This window comes from Diabrotica undecimpunctata, chromosome 6 (assembly GCF_040954645.1).
Source record: "Diabrotica undecimpunctata isolate CICGRU chromosome 6, icDiaUnde3, whole genome shotgun sequence".
NCBI lineage: Eukaryota > Metazoa > Arthropoda > Insecta > Coleoptera > Chrysomelidae > Diabrotica > Diabrotica undecimpunctata.
This window is the reverse complement of record NC_092808.1, coordinates 873,298-895,546: the sequence shown is the minus strand read 5'-3', so window position 1 is coordinate 895,546 and position 22,249 is coordinate 873,298. Positions and strand designations below refer to the sequence as shown.

General features: G+C 33.0%; 1 protein-coding gene across 2 annotated transcripts; it reads left to right on the top strand.

The window, feature by feature from the left end:
- The first annotated feature begins 3,676 nt into the window (after positions 1-3,676).
- LOC140442976 (uncharacterized) lies at positions 3,677-20,097 on the top strand. Of its 2 annotated transcripts, none has more exons than XM_072533956.1 (7): positions 3,677-3,772; positions 7,516-7,756; positions 12,730-12,989; positions 13,190-13,359; positions 14,101-14,339; positions 14,499-14,688; positions 15,139-20,096. In XM_072533956.1, the coding sequence occupies exons 2-7, from the start codon at positions 7,538-7,540 to the stop codon at positions 16,029-16,031; spliced, it is 1,971 nt and encodes a 656-aa protein (XP_072390057.1). In that variant the 5' UTR covers positions 3,677-3,772; positions 7,516-7,537; the 3' UTR covers positions 16,032-20,096. The 2 variants fall into 2 exon arrangements, with proteins under 2 accessions (XP_072390057.1, XP_072390058.1); XM_072533957.1 differs by having other exon boundaries at positions 3,712-3,772; positions 7,520-7,756; positions 15,139-20,097.
- The last annotated feature ends 2,152 nt before the right edge of the window (positions 20,098-22,249 follow it).

Sequence of the window (22,249 nt, the reverse complement as noted above, 5' to 3'; positions counted from 1 at the left end):
GATACTTCTTGATATGTTTTTCTAGGTACCTATCAGGTAGGAATAAATAATTTTGTGTTCCTGATAAGAAGTCTTAATGGAGATAATAGAAATGGGTTCTTACAAGGAGATTCTGGTTATAAAGTAAAGCCATTTTTAAGAAGTCCACTAAACAATCCAATTTTTATAATGAATTTCACATTAGAACCAGATATGCAACATAACTTTTTATATATTTAAAGAAGAGAATTAGGGACTATTTCATCAAGTGAAAGTGGCTGTAAGTGTGTTGACAAGATTCAACCTTTCTAATCTACAGCAATATTCTACGAGTATAACCTAGCGAGAGATCAAAATCAAGACAATTTTGAAGATGAATTGCTAAATGAAGAACTAAACTTTTCGAAGTTGAAGAGGTTTGAGCTAACCTTATATAATATTTTAGTGTTACGGAAAAACCTGAGAAGAATCATTAAACATGTAATATTTTTTCATTCGTTATTAAATTTTTCTTTACATAATTTTATTTATTCCTGCCACCACAAATTGGATAATCAGAAAAGATATTAAAACATTATTGTGATCTCTTTGACAATTAATCAAATATTGGTGAGTTCCAAAATAAATTTTACATTTATCTTACAGATAAGTAACCGCAACATAATTTGACGTGAAAAGGCGGGTACATTTTATATTATTACAATTTAATTTTTAATTCTTTTGAAAATTTTGTGGATCCTAAAAAATTGGCTACGAATTTGGTGATCGGTAAAAAATATAATACAAGACTCGAGCTTTCCCAACAAATAAATTCCCAAACTAGAATAGCTCTGGTTTTATACGTAGGTCGATTTCATAAGACGATTACGTAAAAAGACCCTCCAAAAGTGACTTATTTTTTATGAAAGTTGTAAAACAGATTGGACTTCAAACCGAGAACAACGATGTGTAGAGATAAGGAAGGTAATATATTGACAGAACAGCAAGAGATACTAAGTAGATGGACAGAACATTTTATGGAAAAGTTTGAAGGAGACCGGAGAGAGACCCCTGGCATACCATTAGACCAAGCAGACAACAGAGAAAAGACTCCACCAACAATAGCCGAGATTAGAGCAGCAGTAGAAAAATTAAAGAACAATAAAGCACCGGGATCGGATCAAATAGCATCGGAGTTACTAAAGGAAGGAGGAGACGCACTACAAAAAACAATACATGAATTGATAACAAAGATATGGTCGAATAAACAGCTACCAACGGAGTGGAATAGCGGTACATTGTACCATTACATAAAAAAGGAAATCAGTTAGAATGTGAAAACTACCGTGGAATCACGCTGCTGAATGCAGCATACAAAATAATGTCCAATGTCATTTATGAAAGACTTAGACCACACGCTGAAAAAATAGTTGGCAAATACCAAAGTGGCTTCTGTAGACAGAAGTCAACAATAGACCAGATATTTGTTCTGCGACAGATCCTCGAAAAAACAAGTGAATATAACATCGACACACATTATCTCTTCATAGACTTTGAAAGCGCATATGACAATATAAACCGAGAATTCTTAATAAAAGCGATGAAAGAATTTAATATACCAACACAACTAATAGAACTGATAAAAGAATCTCTAAAAGTAGAAAGTAGAATCCGGATACAAAATGAAACGGAAACAATAGATGTGAAAAAGGGACTACGCCAGGGAGACGCTCTATCATGCATCTTGTTCAACATCGTACTCGAGAAAATACTGAGGGACACAACAGTCAATACACGAGGAACAATCATTAATAAAAGCGTGCAAATACTAGCATTTGCAGATGATGTTGACTTAATCGCAAGATCAAGAAGAGAAATGATAGAGGCATACAACCAAATAGAACGAGCTGCACAAAATAGTGGTCTTAAAGTCAATCAGACCAAAACAAAATATACGCAGGTAAGTAAAAACGCAGAAATAAGGCAGCCACAAAATATAACAATAGGAGAATACAACATAGAGGAGGTAAAAAACTTTATATACTTGGGATCCCTAGTCACGTCTGATAATAACGTTACGGAGGAAGTGAAGAGGCGAATATTTATTGCAAATAAATGTTACCATGGCTTAATTAGACACCTAAGATCAGATAACGTCGCACGAAAGACAAAATGCCAAATATATAAAACCCTAATAAGACCGGTACTCACATATGGCTCAGAAACCTGGACACTCACTAAAAGAGAGGAAACGTTGTTAGCCACCTTCGAAAGAAAAATCTTGCGACACATATATAAGGGCACAAAAGAAAACGGAATATGGCGAAGACGACACAACTCTGAACTATACAAAATATACCAGGATCCGGATATTATAACATTCATTAAAATAGGACGGCTGCGTTGGATAGGACATGTAGAAAGAATGGAAGAAGGCGAAATACCAAACAAAATATTCAAACAGATGCCAGTAGGAAAAAGAACAAGAGGAAGACCGAAACTGAGATACTTAGAACAAATAGAAAATGAAATAACAACCTTAAAAATAAAAAAAACTGGAGGAAAAAAGCACGAAACAGATCAGAATGGAGAAGAATCCTGGAACAGGCCAAGGCCCAAAAAGGGTTGTCGAGCCAGTGATGATGATGTAAAACGGATTAAAATATTATTCTGTTGTCGTCCAAGCCTTAAATAAGAGGAAGAAGGAAAAAATTAAGTGGAGTGATTGTAAATGCAATTGATTGGATTCCCCATCGCATGGTGATGGGCAAAATCACTAGCAGGTACATTAATCATTTTCATCATCAGCCGTTTTGAGTCCACTGCTGGACATAGGCCTCCCGTAAATAATTCCAATGCATTTATCTTGAGCACCCTGAACCCAGTTGTGCTAAATGCGATTGCTGTCATCTGACAACCTTGTTGTAGGACGTCCTCGATTACGATAAGTATCGTGTCTAGGTCTCCATTCCAGAATTTTCTTCGTCTACCTTCCTTTTTTTAATCTGGCAACATGCCCCGCCCAGTTCCATTTCAATGTTGTAATCCTTTGAACTGCGTCAGTAACACCAGTTTTTCTCCTAATTATTGTATGTGATACTCTGTCTCTGAGGGATATATTCAGCATTGATCTCTCCATCGCTCTCTGTGCCACTAGTAGGTACACATATTATAAAAAGAAATTAAATATCTACAGTAATAAAACAGATATGTTGCGTTTGCAACATATCTGTTTGATGATTGCGTTTTTTAGTTATATGAAAGCAATGTTTACGATGTTGACAAATTAGCATCGAATTGTTTCCGTTTTGCAATAAAACTTTTTTTTGTCGAAATTATTGAAACTGTCAGTGGTTTCGGTTAAACGATGTTTCGGTTAAGGGAGGTTGTACTGTATTTAGGTCCTCTGCAAGCAAAATGAAGATCAAAAGTATGTCACTGGTTGCCAATGTTCCTGGAGCACAAGGCACTTAAAGAAGACGAAGCAGGTGTAAAAATTTTGGTACTTTGGTGTTCCTTTATCTTTATTACTAGCCTCCGAGAGTGCACACACATTGATTTTGATAGCAGTCAATGCTGTCAATATCCCTTATTCCCTTTTATTTTAATATTTTTACAAATTCGTAAAGACCGGACTACCGTTTGACTTTATCAGATAATATAGACACCAGCAAAAAAGACAACAGAAAAAACCAAATAAAAACCGTCTCTAATGAATTAAAAAACCATTTTATTAATGTCTTTGCTTGTGTTGTGTTTGTGATGTGACGTCGACAATTAAATATTTATCGGAATATAGAATTTATATCGTTGGGTAGGAAAGTTTTTCTATATTTATCAATAAAATTTTATTTGATATTGTTCTGAAGCTATTTTCTTGTGATATATTAATATTATTTACTTTTTTATTGGAAATTATGCAGAATCTAAGTTGAAAATACGTTTTTTTACCTAAAAGACCTAGAGCCTTAGGAATATAGCAATCTTCATTTCCAATATGTTTAATATCCTTGATAAGTTTTTGTCCATCCATATTATCAGAATGATTATATTTGTCATTATCGAAAAATGGCTGATTTTTTAAATTTTCGCCAGTAATTTAAAACGTATATTTTAACATGTAACTGAAAAAGAATCGGTTAGTTTATTGAGATACCATTAAAATGAGCTCTAGTAAAAGGTTTTTGGTATATCTATTTATTAATAAATGTTAAAATAATTTTTTTCTCAAAAATGTCCAAAAAATAAAAGTTTTAAACAACTCAATTTGTTTTTCCCAAAATTACGAAAAGTAACGATTTTTTCAACACTATTACAGAGAAAATAATTACTTTACTATTTTTATTAGAAACAAGTCACAATTTTAGTTTAAAATAAGTTTATTTGGACCTTTTGATTACAGTTCAAAATATCTCAAAATACGAATTTTATGAACGATTCCAAAGTGGAAATCGAAAAGTCAAAATAAACTTATTTTAAAGTAAAATTGTGGCATATTCCCAATAAAAATAGTAAATTATATTTAAATTCCACAAGAAAATAGCCTCAGAAAAATATTAAGAAAATAATAAAATTAGAAGGATTCTTCTTTCAAAAAGAGTTGTTCTATCAAAGAGAATCATGAATATATTGTAAAATTAATAATCAATGATTAAAGTTATTTATATTTATTACATTTTTTGTATTGGAGCATAGTGTTTCAATTTTTTATTCGAAAAGCTGTCATTTTTGAGCGAATTTAAAAAAAAGTGCACTTCGACCCATTAGAACAAAATTAACCCTTTTTTCTCCAAACAATTGGACGGAGCTTCATTTATAACCATTACGAGAAAAAAAAATTATAATAAGTTTTACTACCGTAAATTACAAAAAGATTCCTTTTAAAGCAAAGCCAAAATCCTAAATGTAAACGATTATTGAAGGAGCCTCTGGGTAAATAGTGGGAGAAGTGTGAATTTAGAGCAATGAAAACTGAAATTACAATTTCAAATTTAATTACGTTTTAATATCTCAATAGTCGATAAATATCATCATCATCATTCTTGCTTTACAACCCTGCGTGGGTTCTAGTCTCCTCAAGAATTTCTCTCCAGTCATCCCTATCCATCGCCTTACTCCGCAAAGCACGTATTCTCATATTTCTCATGTCTTCATCGATGTTATCAAGGAACCTTATGCTGGGTATTCCTCTTCTTCCTCTTCCAGCATTTTTCTAGTTTGGTAATTTTGTTCTATCCGCATTACATGTCCTATCAGACGTACTTTCTTAATATGTTTTACGATATCTGGTTCCTGGCATATTCTATAAAGTTCGCAGTTGTATCATCTTCTCCACACTCCATTGTCATTCACTGCTCCATAGATTCGCCTTAGTACTTTTCTTTCGAAACATCATAAAATGTTTTCATTATTTTTTGTTAGAGTCCAGGTCTCTGAACCATATATTAAGACTGGGCGTATTATTGTTTTTATTTTTGTATTTCTCGATATAATTGTGGATTTAAAGAGAAGATTGAGCCTAAAATAGCATCTATTGGCCGTGCAAATTCTGCGGTTTATCTCTGCGGTAGTATTATTTTCAGTGTTAGGCAGCGCTTTCAGGTATACAAAATCGTTCACTGCTTCGATGACGTCGTTTTCTATAACAACTGGTAGTAGGATTTGTGGTTGCGTGCTTATTTTCATATACTTAGTTTTGTTCTTCTTATGGTGCATATCCGTTACGGATGTTGGACACTAACATGGCTATTCTGACTTGGTTGACTGCTGCCCTGAAAAGTCTGGTAGTGGTTAAGTTAAACCATTTTCGCAGGTTATGCAGTCAGGATATTCTTCTTCGTCCTGGACCTCTTTTCCCATGCACTTTACGTTGAAGTATGGTCCGAAGTAGGTTGTATCGTTGTTCATTGCGCATTATATGGCCCAGGTATTCTAGTTTGCGACGTTTTATGGTTATGACTAGTTCGCGCTCTTTACCCATTCTATGTACTACTTCTTCGTTGGTAACTCTGTCTATCCAAGAAATCCTCAACATGCGTCTATAGCACCACATCTCAAATGCTTCGAGTCTCTTCAGTATTTTCTTCTTTAGTTTTGTTAGTGTTTATTATTAAACCCATTTTATAGCTTATTCTTTTAATGCTACCTCTCGTATAGCGTTTTCCGTTCTCCCAACAATATTGATGTCATCAGTATAGGCAAGGATTTGCACTGATTTATTATATATTGAAACAGTGGCTGTGATTTGTGACATACGTATTACTTTTTACAGAGCCAGATTGAAGAGTATATAGGAGAGAGGGTTTCCCTGCTGCAGCCCATTATTTGTTTCAAAAGCTTCAGCTAGTACCTCCTGAATTCGTACTCTACATTTAACTTTTTTAAGAGTTAGTTTTGTTAAATTTACCAACTGATTTGGCATTCCTAATGCTTTTATTGCTTTGAACATTTCTCTTCTATTCACATAGTCGTAGGCTGCTTTGTAACCTATAAATATGTGATGACTATTAATGCCATATTCGTTGGTGGTTCCTCTTCTCTCTCGTCTGCTCTCCTTACCTTGTATCTTTCATCTTTAAAGTTTTCTTCTTCTTCCTCCATATTAAGTGACTGGTTACATGATTCCACCCATCTACTCGATACATCTTTCCTTGTTGTTAATAGGTGGCCATTGTGACTTTTGCATTGTCTTGTGGTTGCCTTGAATTCTTTACTGTTAATGACATTTTCTTATAGAATGCTCCAATTCTTTTCCATATATTTAAGTTCCGTATTTAGATGGTTTCGTTTTTTTCTTTGAGTATCCTCTTTTTCTCTCTTCTCTCCGTAAGTATCTTTCTGTAGGCTGTAGTGGTCATCGAAAGAGTGAACGAATTTGTATAACTGGGAACGCTTCTTAACACTGAAAATAATACTACCGCAGAGATAAACTGCAGAATTTGCACGGCCAACAACATGCCATTTTGGGCTCAATCTTCTCCTTAAATCCACAATTATATCGAGAAATACAAAAATAAAAACAATAATACGCCCAGTCCTAACATATGGTTCAGAGACCTGGACAAAAAATAATGAAAACATGTTAGGATGTTTCGAAAGAAAAGCACCAAGGCGAATTTATGGAGCAGTGAATGACAATGGAGTGTGGAAAAGATACAACTTCGAACTTTACAGAATATACCAGGAACCTGATATCGTAAAACATATTAAGATTGGAACGTCTGAGGTGGATAGGGCATGTAATACTAGGATGGAACAAAATGACCCAGCTAGAAAAATGCTGCTTGATAGACTTATTGGTCAGAGAAGAATAGAAAGACCCAGAACAAGGTTCTTTAATAAAATCGATGAAGACATGAGAAATATGGGAAAACGTGCTTTGCGGAGAAAGGCGAGGGATAGGGACGACTGGAGAGAAATTCTTGAGGAGTGATGTAGTGGTATTAATCTTAACTCTAGGTTTAATAATATATATATATATATATATATATATATATATATATATATATATATATATATATATATATATATATATATAGTAAATAATGTGGTTTTCAGATAGAAAAAAGAAATCTTAAAGATGGGAAATGCAGCACACGTCGAAATTTTAATGAACATGGACGACGCAGATCTAATAATAATGGCGGACTTTTATAGAGACCACAGACAACTGTGTTATGCCAGTTCTTGTTTGCATAATGGAAGTCGACTGAAGAAAGCTATTAACACATTTCCCATAAGATTCATCTCGCCTGTAGGAGCTTGGGAAGTTAACGGAACATTTTTTATGATAGTAGAGGTAAGTCGTTAGAGTGTTTTTATTAAAGTTGCATTTTTCGAGTGATGTTTTAGTGAATTTTCTATTGATAGATGTCCAATTATTATATATATGTATATAATTAAAAACCTTTCTACCATATGATGGTGTAAGGCTTAATTTTCTTAACAAATTTTTTCCATTCTTTTCGGTTTCGTATAAACATTTTTTCGTCTGTCCTTGTCACTCCGCTTCTCTCTATTTCCAATATCTTTCGAATTTCTTCATCTCATGTCTATCTTGGTCTTTACTTTTAATATTTTTTCTTCTCAAACTCTTCTCACTGGTATAGTATGTTTCATCCGATATAAATGACCCCTCAAACTCAGCTGTCTCTGTTCTATAAACAAATATGGATTGTATTTTGGATTCGTTCCTTATATCTGGGTTCCTTATTCAAAAGTCAGAACAGTTCTATAAACTTCTTTGAAAACTTTTATTTTTGTAGTCCGTGATATTACTTTTCTGCATATAATTTTTTTGTTCATTATAGGATACAATTTGCCTTCAGTCAATTTTCAACATGTTATCACGTATGATGTTGTTCAAACCAACATTTATGTAACTTAATTTTAGAGAGTCTTCGATAAACGATGAAGTATTTTATTTAGAATTTTAATTGATTAATTTTTGGCCATTTTAAATAATCTCAATTTTATATTTATAAGACACATGTCAATTGTCAACTTCTTTGAGAAATCATTTAAAAATTTGGCATTCGATTGTATTCATTCTATCTGCCTCTTTAACTCCAACCAAATGGTCGAGTTTTTACACTTGTATCATAAACAAAGAAGTGATGTCTTTATGTGTTTTTTGTTTTTTAACATTTATAAATAAAAAAGAAAAATTGTACATTTTTCCACCAAATGGTATCCCTCTATTTTAGTGCTGCTTTTTGACGTAAGTTAAAAAATTAAAATACTTTAAATAGTAAAGTGTTTTATTTCTTATCATTCTAAATATTTTTTTTTTTTTTTGTAGATTGGATATATCATAAATTCCCAGTGATACCATATGGTATCAGTCTGTATTTTTTTTTAATTAAAATTTGGCAAAAAATCATATGTTTCCTTCTAACTTTAGGTCAAAGAGACTTGTAATAAAAATTGCAGTAAAATATAAGTATAAAAGAAAAGTTAATCTGGTCGTTAATGGGTTAACGTGGATAAGACAGTAGCATTACCCTATAAGAGCCCTTCATCCCTTGCTTCTTAATAACTGCCAGATCAGTATCGTTAATACTGTAAAATTTCTTGGTATTTTTATAGACAGCAACCTTAAATGGTCCCTCCATATCGATTTGTTAAGTAAAAAACTAGCCTCGGCCTGCTATGCAATACGATCTGTTTTGAAGGAAATCAATTTAGCATCTTATAAAGTAACATATTTTTTTTTTGTTCGAGTCCAATCTTTGATATGGTCGTCCTTTTTGGGGTTCTAGGACAGCTACTCAATCTGATGTTATTTTTAAATTACAAAAAGAGCAATACGGTATCTGTTTAACCTCAGAAGAACAACACATTGCAGAAGCTACTTAAAAAATCACGGAACTTTAACGCTTCCCTCTTTTAAATATTTTTAAAACTGTAAATTCGTAAACACCTACATGTTTTCCAGCAAGACCCAATCATGAGTACTCCACCGGAGAAATTCAACCTTTGATGTTCATTTACTGATCCCATTCACTGAGTTAGTAAATAAATCTATATTATATTCGGCAAAAAAACTATACCAGCGTTTCCCAAACTTATTTTTCCATGACCCGGTTATTTTTGTGCTTATCCTTCGTGACCACCTAATTTTTTTGAATACCCTAGTATGTGTGTACATTAAAACTAATTTAAATATTGATTATGGTTTTATGTATATTATTAAAGAATCGTTAGAATCATAAAGAATCATCAAATCAAACAAAAATGTAATAAAACAAAATAAAAATCAATTACTTTATTAATGAGAAGTATGCAGTTGTTCCTGGTTAAGTAAAAACTGTACGTTTGGAGGAAAATATGTCAATTTTATCCTCAGGTCCTGTTCAACTTCCAAACGGTTCCTATATTTATTTTTGAGGAAAACCAGTGTTGAAAACCTTGCCTCATACTTATGTCGTAACAAAAGGAATTAGAAACTTTATCGCTTTTCCTGCTAAAACAGGCTACTCCTAGCAGTAAGACAGCCAAAAATCTATCAGTGGTATTTTGTCCAATATGTCTTTACGTACCCCATCACACCATAGTTTACTTACTAACTCAATATCTAAATCCTGAAGTCTTGTCTCGGATTCTCCGTCCATTGTAAATGGATTCCTTATCCATGTTTTGTTGCTGTAAATGGGGAAAAAATATTCTTTCAGATTTGCCACCAGTACTAGCATGTGTTTTTTTAAAGCCACTGAAATCTCATTTGACAATGAATTCACGTTATAATCTTTTGGTAGCTTTGTAAAAGCTTTGTAATTTCCGGCTTCCGCGCGACGTATCCACAAATTAAGTTTTTTCGTTGCAGCTTCCAGCTTCTCTTGTACTTTAAATACAGTTACATTGCTACATTTTAATGTCATTTAAATTGTTCAAGAAGTTAGAAATATCACAAAGATAGGCTACCTTGATGAACCAATCGACATCATGAAAACTGTCTGTGTATTGAAATATTGCATCCCTAGCCGTTGGTGGATGTTGTTCTAAGAATATTGAAATTTCTTCCTTTCTATTTAATTTCATATTTAACATTCCCTTTTGATAGCCAACGTACTTCGCAGTGTAAAAGAAGATGTTCACTTCATATTTCTTTGCACAAAGCAGAGAATAGGCAAGATTTTATAAAATTTATAAATTTTACACATTCTTGTATAAATTCGGTTAAAAGCAGTGGCATTTTTTTTGACAGCTAATACCTCTCTGGATGCTACAATGATCCCAAACACATTCTGGTGCTACGGTTTGGATCCTCGGAAAAAGTCCTGTAGGAGCGCCTACCATTGCCCGTGCTCCGTCGCTACTTAGGCACACACATTTATTCCGTGTCATTAATGTAGCTATCAATCAGATTTATTATTTCTTCAGCTGTTGTTCGTGTTGACAGAGTTTTACAAAATAGAAATTCTTCGTGAATAGTATTTTCAAAATCGTATCTTACAAATCACATTAGATTAGCAATATTTGGTATGTTTGTACTTTCATCAACTTTCAAGGAAAAATAATTACACTTCTTTAAGTGACTTACAATAGTTTCTTCAATATTCCACAATCCTCCGCTTCACTGTGTTATTTGATAGAACTAGCCAATTCACTTTCTTTTCCTGCTTTTTATCACATATCCGAGATGCTACTATTTTCATTAGCTAGAACTATTGATTTATCCTCAATTGTGTGAGGATAATCGGTTTCAGCAATTAATTTTGATATTTCATACAAAGCCAGTACAAGGTTTTCAGATTGAGTATTTGGAGAAAAATTCAAAGACATACTCTTTTAGGTAGCTCTTAATTCTCTCTTTTTATTTATAAAAAAATCTATTGGCTTACCACTGTATTCCTGGTGCTTCAATTCCAAGTACCGCCTCAATTTTGAAGGTTTCATGTACTCATTTAACAATACAGCATAACACATAATGGTTTGTCAATTGTACCCTTTATAAAACCGAACTGTAAGTCATCTTTAAAATATTTTCGGGTCCAGGATTCCTTCTTTTTTGTAACAGTTGTAGACTGCGCATCGAGCGGCCGTTTGTAATTACCACTCGTACCTGCCTCTGAATGGACATTATTCGACTGTCTATTATGTAATTTGATTAAACCCATCATCATCATCATCATCAATCAGCCCTGAGTTGTCCATTGTTGAACATAGGCCTCCTCTAGACTTTTCCATCTGCTTCTGTTCTGCGCCTCTGCTATCCAATTGGTCACGATTCTTTTGAGGTCGTCGGTCCATCGCGTTGGTGGTCTTCCTCGGCTTCGCTTGTCAGCCCGTGGTCTCCACTCAAGCAATTTTTTGTCCAACTGTCGTCTTTCATTCTTGCAACATGTCCTGCCCATCTCCATTTTTGCCTTGTAATATGTTCGATAATGTCTTCGCGGTCTAATGATTAAACCCAGCCTGTGAGAAATGTTCACCCCTATGAATTACGTTCGGATGTAACAATTCATTGGAGCGACTGTCTATTATTGTTGTCGCTCTTAGAACTTATACCCGCCTGCAAATCACTCGACGGTCTGTTTGTATAAGTGTTAGAACTTGTACTGTGTTTTATAACAAATTTATCTATCGTCAAACTCAAGGTAATCAATATTCACGAAAAATAGGCGCTCTTTGGCTTGACACTAAGCTTAAATCGAATGGAATATAAGAAGCAGCGGTGCAGCAGACGAAAATTTGTAATTTTGTGGATGTGGTAGTGGAAGGTAAAAATAAGAGCGGTGGCGTCTGGCGTCAGTCAGAGCGAGGTCTTAAAAAGCAAGATGTGAAACAGCGAGGCGAGGCGACCCAGCATTTTGCTTTCGTTGCCCGGTACCTGGTCGCGACCCACCATTTGGGAAATGCTAAACTATACAATTATCTCCCTTTACAACTTAAATCTGCAACATCTTTCCCCAATATCCGTAAAATGACAAACGCCTATCTATCTAAAAGACCATATTATTTAATATAGACTTTCTTAACGAATAACTAAGAAATCACATTAACCTCAACTTTTTAGTTCCTAAGGTTTTATTACGAATTTGCCATTTATTTAAATTATGCATTGTATTGTTTATTTTATTATCTTTTATTTTGTGATATTGACGATTTATGTAATTTCAGAACATTTTAATAGTTATTGTTATTTTCTGACTTTTTGTAAGCTTTGTCCATAAATTGTACAATTTTCAGTGACAATAAGCATACTTCTATTCTATTCTATAACCAAAAGTTCGAAATACTTCGAAAATTTTTAACGTATATATTTTTCAGGTGGACAACTGTTACGAAATCTCCATTTTTTCAGGTTATCTTAACTCAGAAAGTGCAATTCAGACCATATCGAATGGTTTGGGAAAAACACAAAGAATCAACTTTGAAAGCACGAAGTATATAGTCTTCAAAGACATTCACCACAGTTTTCACTATTTGATAACCAATTTCATCCAATCTAAAGGGTTGGTGGTAGAAACTGAAGAAACCTTCCATATTTTGAGAATGGAGAAGGACTTGGCACTGGATTTTAATTTAAAGTAAGACCATAGGGATGTAATTTTACTGCAGACTTACCTAAGACTTGCATTTTCCCTTGTATTTGATAATCCTGTACAATTTCTGAAAAGAAAAGAGAATATATTAGTAAAACTAAAATACATTGATAAAATAGAAAAAATAAATAAAATTTTTATTTTTGCAGTTTTTATTTTTTTTTAACTTTTGTGTCCTTTTCTAGTGTTCCGGAAGAAGTTCAGTTAAGATCGTTACAACCAGATGATGCTTATGAAATCCGTGCATATTGGCCTTATTTTTATCCGCAAACCGATGATTACTTTCGTATTCTGATACAAGCTAATGGGGGATACGGACTGTTTTCAAAAAAAGATGGAGAGCTACTATCGTGGGGTAGGTCAACACAAAGGTATTTTTAAAGCGAAGCTTCGGTACTGGCGTTATATTAATTTTTTCGCTATAATAAAATGCTGAGAGGAGCTTCACGGAATGAGCGTCACAAGTAGTGGGCGTCACGTGTAACGTCACAAAATAGCGGTCTTTCATATCGATTCACTACTCTTAATCAGTTCGTTTCGAGAACTGTACTGTACTATATTTTTTTTAATATATAGGTTTCGATTTTTTCAAACTTTTAGCTAAGTTTTCCTTAACTTCAAGATACAACATTTGTTGGTATACAACTTATGGTAGTCAAAAACTATGGGGTACATCTTGCTTCCATGCTTCCAAGCAATATGTACCCCATAGTTTTCAAAAAATGCGTCCAAGCGAAAACATTATAAAGTAGCGCTAACCCATTTCTTAAATTCTCTGCTAAAAAATTAACAGAGACTAATTTTTTAGCAGAGAAGCTGCAAACTAAATTTGAATTTGACTGTAGTTCTTGGGATTTTGCTTTATATGCTTCTTTCTTATTTTTATCCGCTTGAGCTAGTATTATGATGTGATCTAGATAAAGTGATAAATACTTAAAATGTATATATTAATAAATTAGACGGTTGAGCTTTGATTTACAACACTATTCTCCTACACTTATTTCAAGGTTTATCCTTCATCAGGAACACTTGTAAGAAAACAATATATTACTATGGTTCTAAATTTACAAACTTTGGTAATCTTCGGTTGTTTCAGCTATCAAGACAATGTCAGGAACGATTGGTTATGTCCAAACAGTCGATAGGGCTCAAAAACGAGGATACGCCACATTAATAGTCAGACTAATGGCGAAAGAAATGGTGTTTGAACACCAATATCCTGTTATAATGGTCCCCACGAGTGATTATGATTCACTTAACTTTTTCGAAGGAATTGGTTTTCAAATCGTTGGGCTATGTCATAACATTTATTTAAAACAAAAGAAACCAACAGAGGTACGTTGTAATATATCCAATTAATAAAATAAAAATATGCTGAATGCTAAATACAAAACTAAAATTTGTATTATAGAAGGTAATACTTTACAAGAGTGCTCAGCATTTTCCAAAAAACGCCTTTTTCTTTGTACGTTTGTAAATGATCATTCTTTTTAGGACACTGATAAGGAGAAGAAGGGAATGAAAAATTTACCGTTTAAATTCAAACAACTCGCTGTTGGAAATCCGTCTAAAAAGGATATTATGGAAGCAGGGCCATCTTGGGCATCGAATCCTGGATCCTCAGCGGCTACTGGCTCGAAAGTAAAGCAAAAGCGTTTACCTAGGAAAGAATTTACAGACATAGGTTTGTTTTACGTTATGTAACGATTTTTATAGTCTGAGGTATAAAGTTTAGTCTGAGGTATAAAGTTTACTATATAGAACATCCAAGTTAGTTAAAAATAAGTATTTTTTCGTCACAACTGCAAAACACAGTGTAAGTCAACTGCAAGTCACAGTGTAAATAACTTTTTTACTACTTTAAATTTGTCTACCACATTTGTTTGCCACAATGATCACCGGCGATCCTAACTAACAGATTACAGTTGTGTAATTAGGATCACCGGTGTTACTCGTGCGTATTGACTTTCCGAATTATTATAACGGTCGGCACTTTAAAGACGCCCAAATAGTTTTACTGTGGCATACTAGGAGCTCCTTGGCTTCTCCTTGACTTTTTTTCTTAGTAATATGTATAGCTTGTAAACAACTAAAAGTTTTATGGAACACACTAAAAATAATGTAAATTTTTCAGGTAAAAAACCCACCCCCAAAACGGATGCACTTCTAGGCCCTCAACCGCCCAGTCGAAATCGAAACACGCTAAAAAGAAAGCTAGTAGCAGTGAAGAAAGCTACTGTCAGCGCTGTAACTTCAAGTCTAACAAAATTAGGAATAAAGAAAGAACAACGACCATCGCCGCATTCTCCCCCATCGACTCCTAGCTCGACGCTTAGGCACTACTCCATCAACCCCAGTCCAGGCAGTAGCCGATCGAGTTCAAGAGGTCGACGATCATTAAGTCGAAGATCTTCTAGCAGGGGCTCGAACAAACCTCCAACTCCTCGTTCAGAAATAATTTCTGAAAGTAGTTCTGGACACCGGTCAAGGAAAGAATCCTATTCGTCATCATACTCAAACAGCGGAAGGGAAAGTAGTCAGAGAATTGACATTAAAGGTAAAAGCTTAAAATCAAAGACAATAAAGAAAAAGTCTAGACGTACGGTACAAGCAGAGAGCAATGAGTCTCAACAATCTAAACCAAAAGAGTCAATCAATAAAAGTGAAATAAAGGCATCAACCAAAGAAGATCTGGAATCAAGTGACGACAACATTCGAGGAGCTGGTATCAAAGATGAAAGCATACAATTACTATCCACGAAATCGGGAAAGAAACCTGTAAGCGCTAAAAGTATGACCCACTTAAACACCAATCCTGAAGGTATAGTTGAATTATCGCCGTTGAAATCTGCCATAAGGTATCTCAGTACGAAAAGTCTTACTAGAATAAATCCCGATAATGAAGATATAAACCTATTACTAATACAAAGGAAAAAGGATTCTGAAAGTGAAAATAGTAGTAGTGAAGAAAAGACGAAATTATTACCAAGTTCTTCGCATAAAAGCAATGACAACACCAATCTATAGATGGACGATTTATCGAAAAACTAATTAGTGTTCCAAAGTAATTTTTAATGTTCTAAGATGTATTTGAATATTCGGTAGTTTAGAAATGTGCCTTTTTATAGTATTTTTCTTGAGAATTTATTTTTTTACATTTAATTGCTTCTATTATTCTCTCTTAATCACTCTCGTCTTGATCATTATATCATTATGTAGATCTCCATTAAATATCTAGTCTTAAATTTTCTTTGAGGTTTCGTTTTAAATAGTCTACTAAATTGTAATTTGATTTTTGTAGATTCTGTTTTTAATCTCATTGGTTATATTTTGGTCCTAAAGACTATCGAAGCAGTATATCTTAATTTGCTCTTTGAAACATTTCCATTTTCCTAATATTTCTTAAATATTTTTCATCGTTCATGTCATATAACCAATGTGATAGTAATCTGGTTTCAAACGTAACTGATTCTTTGTAAACCATATTTATGTTTCCATATTTCACAATTTCATAGTTAAATTTTAAACATGGTTGGGAAAATAAAGCAATCATGTTTCAATAATTTATCTTTTTCTGATTACTAATTCGTCATGCAGACATGCCATCATAACAGTGTCATCAGCTTCTTTTGCAGTACAACCAATTAAATAGTGTTTTGAGTAACAGTACCTAACGAAAAAGGTAATATATTTTGTAAACTAAAGTTTTTATAAAATATAGTATGTTTCTTAAGACAAATTTTTTTTAGGGAGATTTGAAAGTCTCTGGTTCCAACTCTTTGTTCCACTATGTAAATCTTTGTGAAGACTGATGGTCACAACCGAAACTCAAATTTTCAGTTAATATTTTCTGTTCGTTTTTTCTTCTTCATTTACCCCCACAATTATGTAGATTCAACTCTATGATACTCTGAACAGGCACATAGCCATCTGAAGCTCAAATACGTCATACTTGTTTGTGATTTGTGTTATAACTGTTCGTGATTTTACATCACAAAAAATTTGGAATCAAAGTTGACAAATTTGACTGATTTTTTCTGCTAAATCGCTTGAATCTCTAGTTCTTGTAGTGGCTGCGATCTATCACAAAATATTTTAAAGACAAGCGATCGACTACTGACTAAAACAACTAGACTAGAGCCTAGATACTAAAATAAGTAGATTTCTGAAAATACTTGTATTGTAACTGCTTATAAATACAAACTATAATTAAAGCATCTAATCAAGCATGTAATCTGTAAGCCTAATGTGAGATATTCTTCCGTACTTATTTCGTGTTTTAAATATTTCTATTTTACTTCTTCAACTTCTACTTTTCGTAATTTTATCGTCGCGCGGTCACATTGCCTCAGAAGCCTGGAATATTTCAATTAGGACCTGAATATTTTAAAATTCTTTTACGATCGACTCCAGAAGCTGTGGTGATCGACCGGTCGATCGGAATCGACTGTTTGGGCACCGCTGCTAAATGTTAAATACCGGACTAAAATTTTTGCTCGATTTTTAATTATGTAGAACAAAAGATACTTCATGTCTATACTTTTTCGATATAATATTTACACATTCTTAAAAAACCTATTTCTTCAAGTTTTTAATTAACTAAAATCACAATACCTAAACTTTATAGTCCTATGACTGTTTTTTGTAGTAAATAATACACCAAAAATTATATTCATTATATTGACAAATGTTTTTTTAACTGTTTTTAGTATTTTTGATAATGTATACGTATTTTTATAATAATTATTCTGTAGATAGCATTATTTACAACAATTATGGCAATATTTATTAGTGCGTAGCAGGGGAGGTCTGCGTCACAAACTTATGGAAAGTGCTTTGGTGGTTTTAGTTAGATCAGTCGCAAATTAATGAATTCAAGTATAAAAATACATTACAAAGTAAAGAAATACGTTTTTATGCGACTGTTTTACGAAAACTAACTTTCCAAACTGAACTGTATTCAATACGTAAATAGTGATGTCGTTTTAGAATTCTAAGCGATATCTTAATTACGTTTTAATAGCATTGATTGATTAGAATGTAACCTCGCATAAAAAAAATGTTGTAAACGGAAACAAACATTTGCGAGCTCGTTAATTCATGGTATTCTTGCATCCTTCTGGTCCAAAACTGATCCCTCTTTGGCTTTGGGAATAATTTCACCATGAGTTCTTGAATGCACTGGCATGAATCAAAATTATTTTTTCCATTTGGAATCTGAAATAATTCAATGTTTTTCCTTTATCCGTAGCGGTGATTATATTAGCACAAAGGCTTTGCAAGCTACTATTCAGAATATTTATATGTTCGAATAAATCGACAATGAAGGCTAGACTGACAAGCCAAAACTTGAAAATAGATCTTCATATTTCGAATTATCATCTTTCAAATACACCACAAGTTCTATTCTTAACTGAAAAACTCTTTTCAAGACATTTTCTCTTAAAAGTCATCTTACTTTCGTGTGATGAAGAAGATTTGCCTTCTTAAAGAACCCATGTCTTGACCAATTTTTCTGGAAACGCAAGTATTTAACGCTTTTTAAACAGTTTGTAACTGAGCATTTGGAAATATTTCTTGCAATTTAACAATAAGACCAGATCGATGTACTCTCGTAAACTTGGTCCCATTTCCTAAGCCAATATGGTATATATAAGTACTTTTCATAAACGTTCCAAACAAATACTTTCCGGTAGTGTCAGTTTCGAGAGGAGAACAAAATAAAATATCGTCTGTAATGCCATTTTTTCTGTTGTACCTTGTACCCAGTAAAAAAACTGGTCATTTGATATTTTTAATATTTCGTTCTCAAATATCTTCTGCCATATCACCTATTCTTTTTTTGATGGTACTTATTATTTGAAAAGAGCATGGTTTTTATTTCTGCAGCCTCTTTTACACCTATTATTATTTCCGCCATCTCAACAGCTGCAGGTAGAATCAAAGCTTCAGCAATTGTATGTAGCTTATTGGTATTTGCAATGCAATATGTAACTCTATAGCTTGCTAGTAAAGCTTTTTCATTTGTAGTGGTTGATGATGAAAAAATTGCTTGGGATTCAGAAAAGACCTTAGTGGTCTTTCAAAAAATTGCACAAACTACAGGCTTCTCTTCCTGGTCTGGCAAAGTTTGTTTCTTAATCACCTTTTCTTGTTTATATAAACTTAAATTTACAATTCCAGAAAAATCTAGGTATTATTGTTGCGTCCTCGTTCGATCAAATACAGAGAGAAACCGTAGGAAGAAAGAAGTTGTTTAACTGGCGCTTAGATGGTGCTAATAAAACACTGAGTAGACAATCTACCTATTTTGCAAGACTTTAGGCCAAATTCAACAAAATTTTGGTAAACCGAAGGAAAGTAAATTATTTTTGGACACACGGATCATCTTCAACTTTGACTGGTCAAGAATGGATATCTTTTGTACCTAGATCGTTTATTTTATCTGTATATTTATACCTCCAAACGTCATTTTATCGGTTATTGTATTGATCATATTTCATTTTGACGATATTTCATATTTTTTTAGTTCTTTGGCCTTTATGGTTTACTAAATTATTGGTCTCAAATGGTTTGCTTAAATTCTCCCTTCTTGGCACAATATTTTCATCTCCAGTGATATTGAAGAGTATACATTTCAAGAGGATCATATTTGGCCTCATATAGATATATCCCTATTACCTGCCAAGTTACTACACTTATTTAAAACACAAAAAAAATTGAAAATCATAAATAAAACGATTTTGCAAAAATCAGTTACGAAAATAAAAATCCGACAGATAAGAACTTGACTCAGACTTCCCCTAAACCTATTACTATGTGATATTTTTCAAGCTTGTTTGTGCTCTTTCTGACGATCTTTTAACCACAAAAATAGAAAAATATACTATTATAGTAGAAATCTGTGATTTGATAGTTGTGAACATTCATATTGTGATATTATACATGTATAATAAACTTGTACAAACCAATATTTTTGTATTATTACGTTAGCGTAGTTTCTGTTAATGTATTAAACTCAAACAGTAAAAGAATCCGTATGAATTTTAATGAACAGGCATATTCCAAGGTCATTTGGATTATCCTTTCAATTTAGGTCATGAAAATAGACTAGCTAAACAGTATGTGATTGTAACTAAATCATCGACTGTAACTAAACTGTATTTTATCAAAATAGAAACTTATTAAAACGAATTTAAAAAAAAATCTATTCTACAATCTTTAAAACCCTTTTTTTTTCAAAAATTTACCCGGGCTTTCTTAATAAACTTTATAAAACTTAAAAGGCAACATTTAAAAGATTGAAATTTCAAGTTTTGACAAAAAAATTTCAAAACAATTACTTTCAAAATGAGCCGTCCATGATTCGAAAAGATGAAAGATTTAAAAGTGTAGCTATTTGCGCCCCCTTCATTTTACTATTTCAAAAACTGAATTTATTACTTCAAATTTATCAAAGTCGCAATATATGTGGAAAACTTGATGTTTTTATTAATTTGAGCTACCAGGTTGCATAGATTATAAAAATGCAATTAAATCGCTTATTTAAGAAACAACCTAAGTCACATTTCGGCGATTTTGAGTTTATAACACCAACATGTATTTCTTTGGGTTGGAGTCATGTGTTCAACAATGATTCACACATACACAATGAACCAACCAATCTTTCGTTAGTAATACGCATTTTAGAAAAACGCTGGCATCACTGTACGAATGTACTAGATAACCTAGAATTAAATACCAGTTGTTGTTTTGCCTTTGCCACCACTAAACTTGCACGTGTTTTAACGGATTATAAGAATTTGGACGCATTGAGTAAAATTTTCAAGGTAAGCTTTTTTTGTACATGCGTGAATTATTTTAATTTATTTTCTGTGGTACGATGCATTGATACATTAGTTAATGTTTGGATATGTAACTCTAAAATACACTGTTGCAGATAATTAATTATTGGTTATTGATTGTTACAAGGTACGTACACAATCAACCATGGTTCATTGTGTACCCTTCCAATTTTTTAGATTGATTTTTGTTTTCAGGATGGGTCGCATTAAGAAAATGGAAAGAAAGAAAGGCGCACATACTGTTGATCAAATCGTCGGTGTCAACACGTAAAGGCGTATCTCAAAATTTGACGAAATTGAGTTAGGACCGTATTTGATATCATAACTATAGGTCCCATGATGTGAAGAAGTGGCGTAACTAAATCTTATACTGTTCACATTAAAACCTAATGCTTTTACTGAGGCGTATCTTAAAAATTTAATCTAAATCTATTTTATCTAAAAAATTTAAACGTATGGGAGCATCTTAAGATACGCCTTAAAACTATAATTTTTTAACCGATTTTGGGGCGTATATTAACATACGCCCTATCGTATTTACTTCATGAAAAGGTAAATATGTTTATACAGGCGGATCTTTGCAGGTCTATGCTTGTATAATTTTGCTATTGGCCGTTTAAAACCGAAAGAAAAGAACAGTTCACCGTATGTACTTATCCAGAGCGGTTGTTCGTGTAACTTAATACGTTTGTTTTGTGTTCCAAAAAAATCTAAGTAAACATTGGTAAGTACGTGGTTCTTTTATTTAATAAATGACTTTCGTATATTAGGTATTATGAATGAATATTATAACGAGTATTTTTACTTGTTGTTTAGCTGAATAATTGTAGTCCTAGTATTTTAAGTTGATTTGTGACTATTAGAAAGAGAAGGTTTGTTAAAAATAAAAACATCTTACACATTGTAAGTTGCTAAAAATAAAGAATACTAAAAACTAGATAAAATCTAAATAACTACATTTAAAACTATCGTATTCAAAACAAAATTGATTGATTAATAGACGTATTTTAATTACAGGTACACTATGATGGAAGTTTTGGTGCAATGGAGGGATCGCTCAATATGTTTGGTATGTACAAATAAACTAGAGGTGGTAAACAAGGACGATACGTTTAAAAACGGTACACGTGTTAAAATGCTACATAATGAAAGGTGGTATTTTGGAATCATCCTTGATATGAAAGGATATTGTGGCGGCAGTTCGAGTGAAGAAAATGAACCTTTGACAAACACCGAGATTGGATCGGAATCAGATAATACAGATAATAGTGAAAAAAATAATAAAAAATCAAGTGACCATTTAAACAACGGCGATCCCTACTCGGATATAGACTTAAGCGATACAAACGATCCCACTTATACTCAGTGCTGTGAAGTACCAAAATGCAAAGGAGAAGTGTT

Bases quoted from the DNA above. Each gene is read 5' to 3' on its own strand.
- LOC140442976 (XM_072533957.1), top strand. From the start codon at position 7,538: ATGGGAAATGCAGCACACGTCGAAATTTTAATGAACATGGACGACGCA. The intron at 7,757-12,729 runs GTAAGTCGTTAG...TATATTTTTCAG, and splicing joins CATTTTTTATGATAGTAGAG to GTGGACAACTGTTACGAAAT. The intron at 12,990-13,189 runs GTAAGACCATAG...GTCCTTTTCTAG, and splicing joins GCACTGGATTTTAATTTAAA to TGTTCCGGAAGAAGTTCAGT.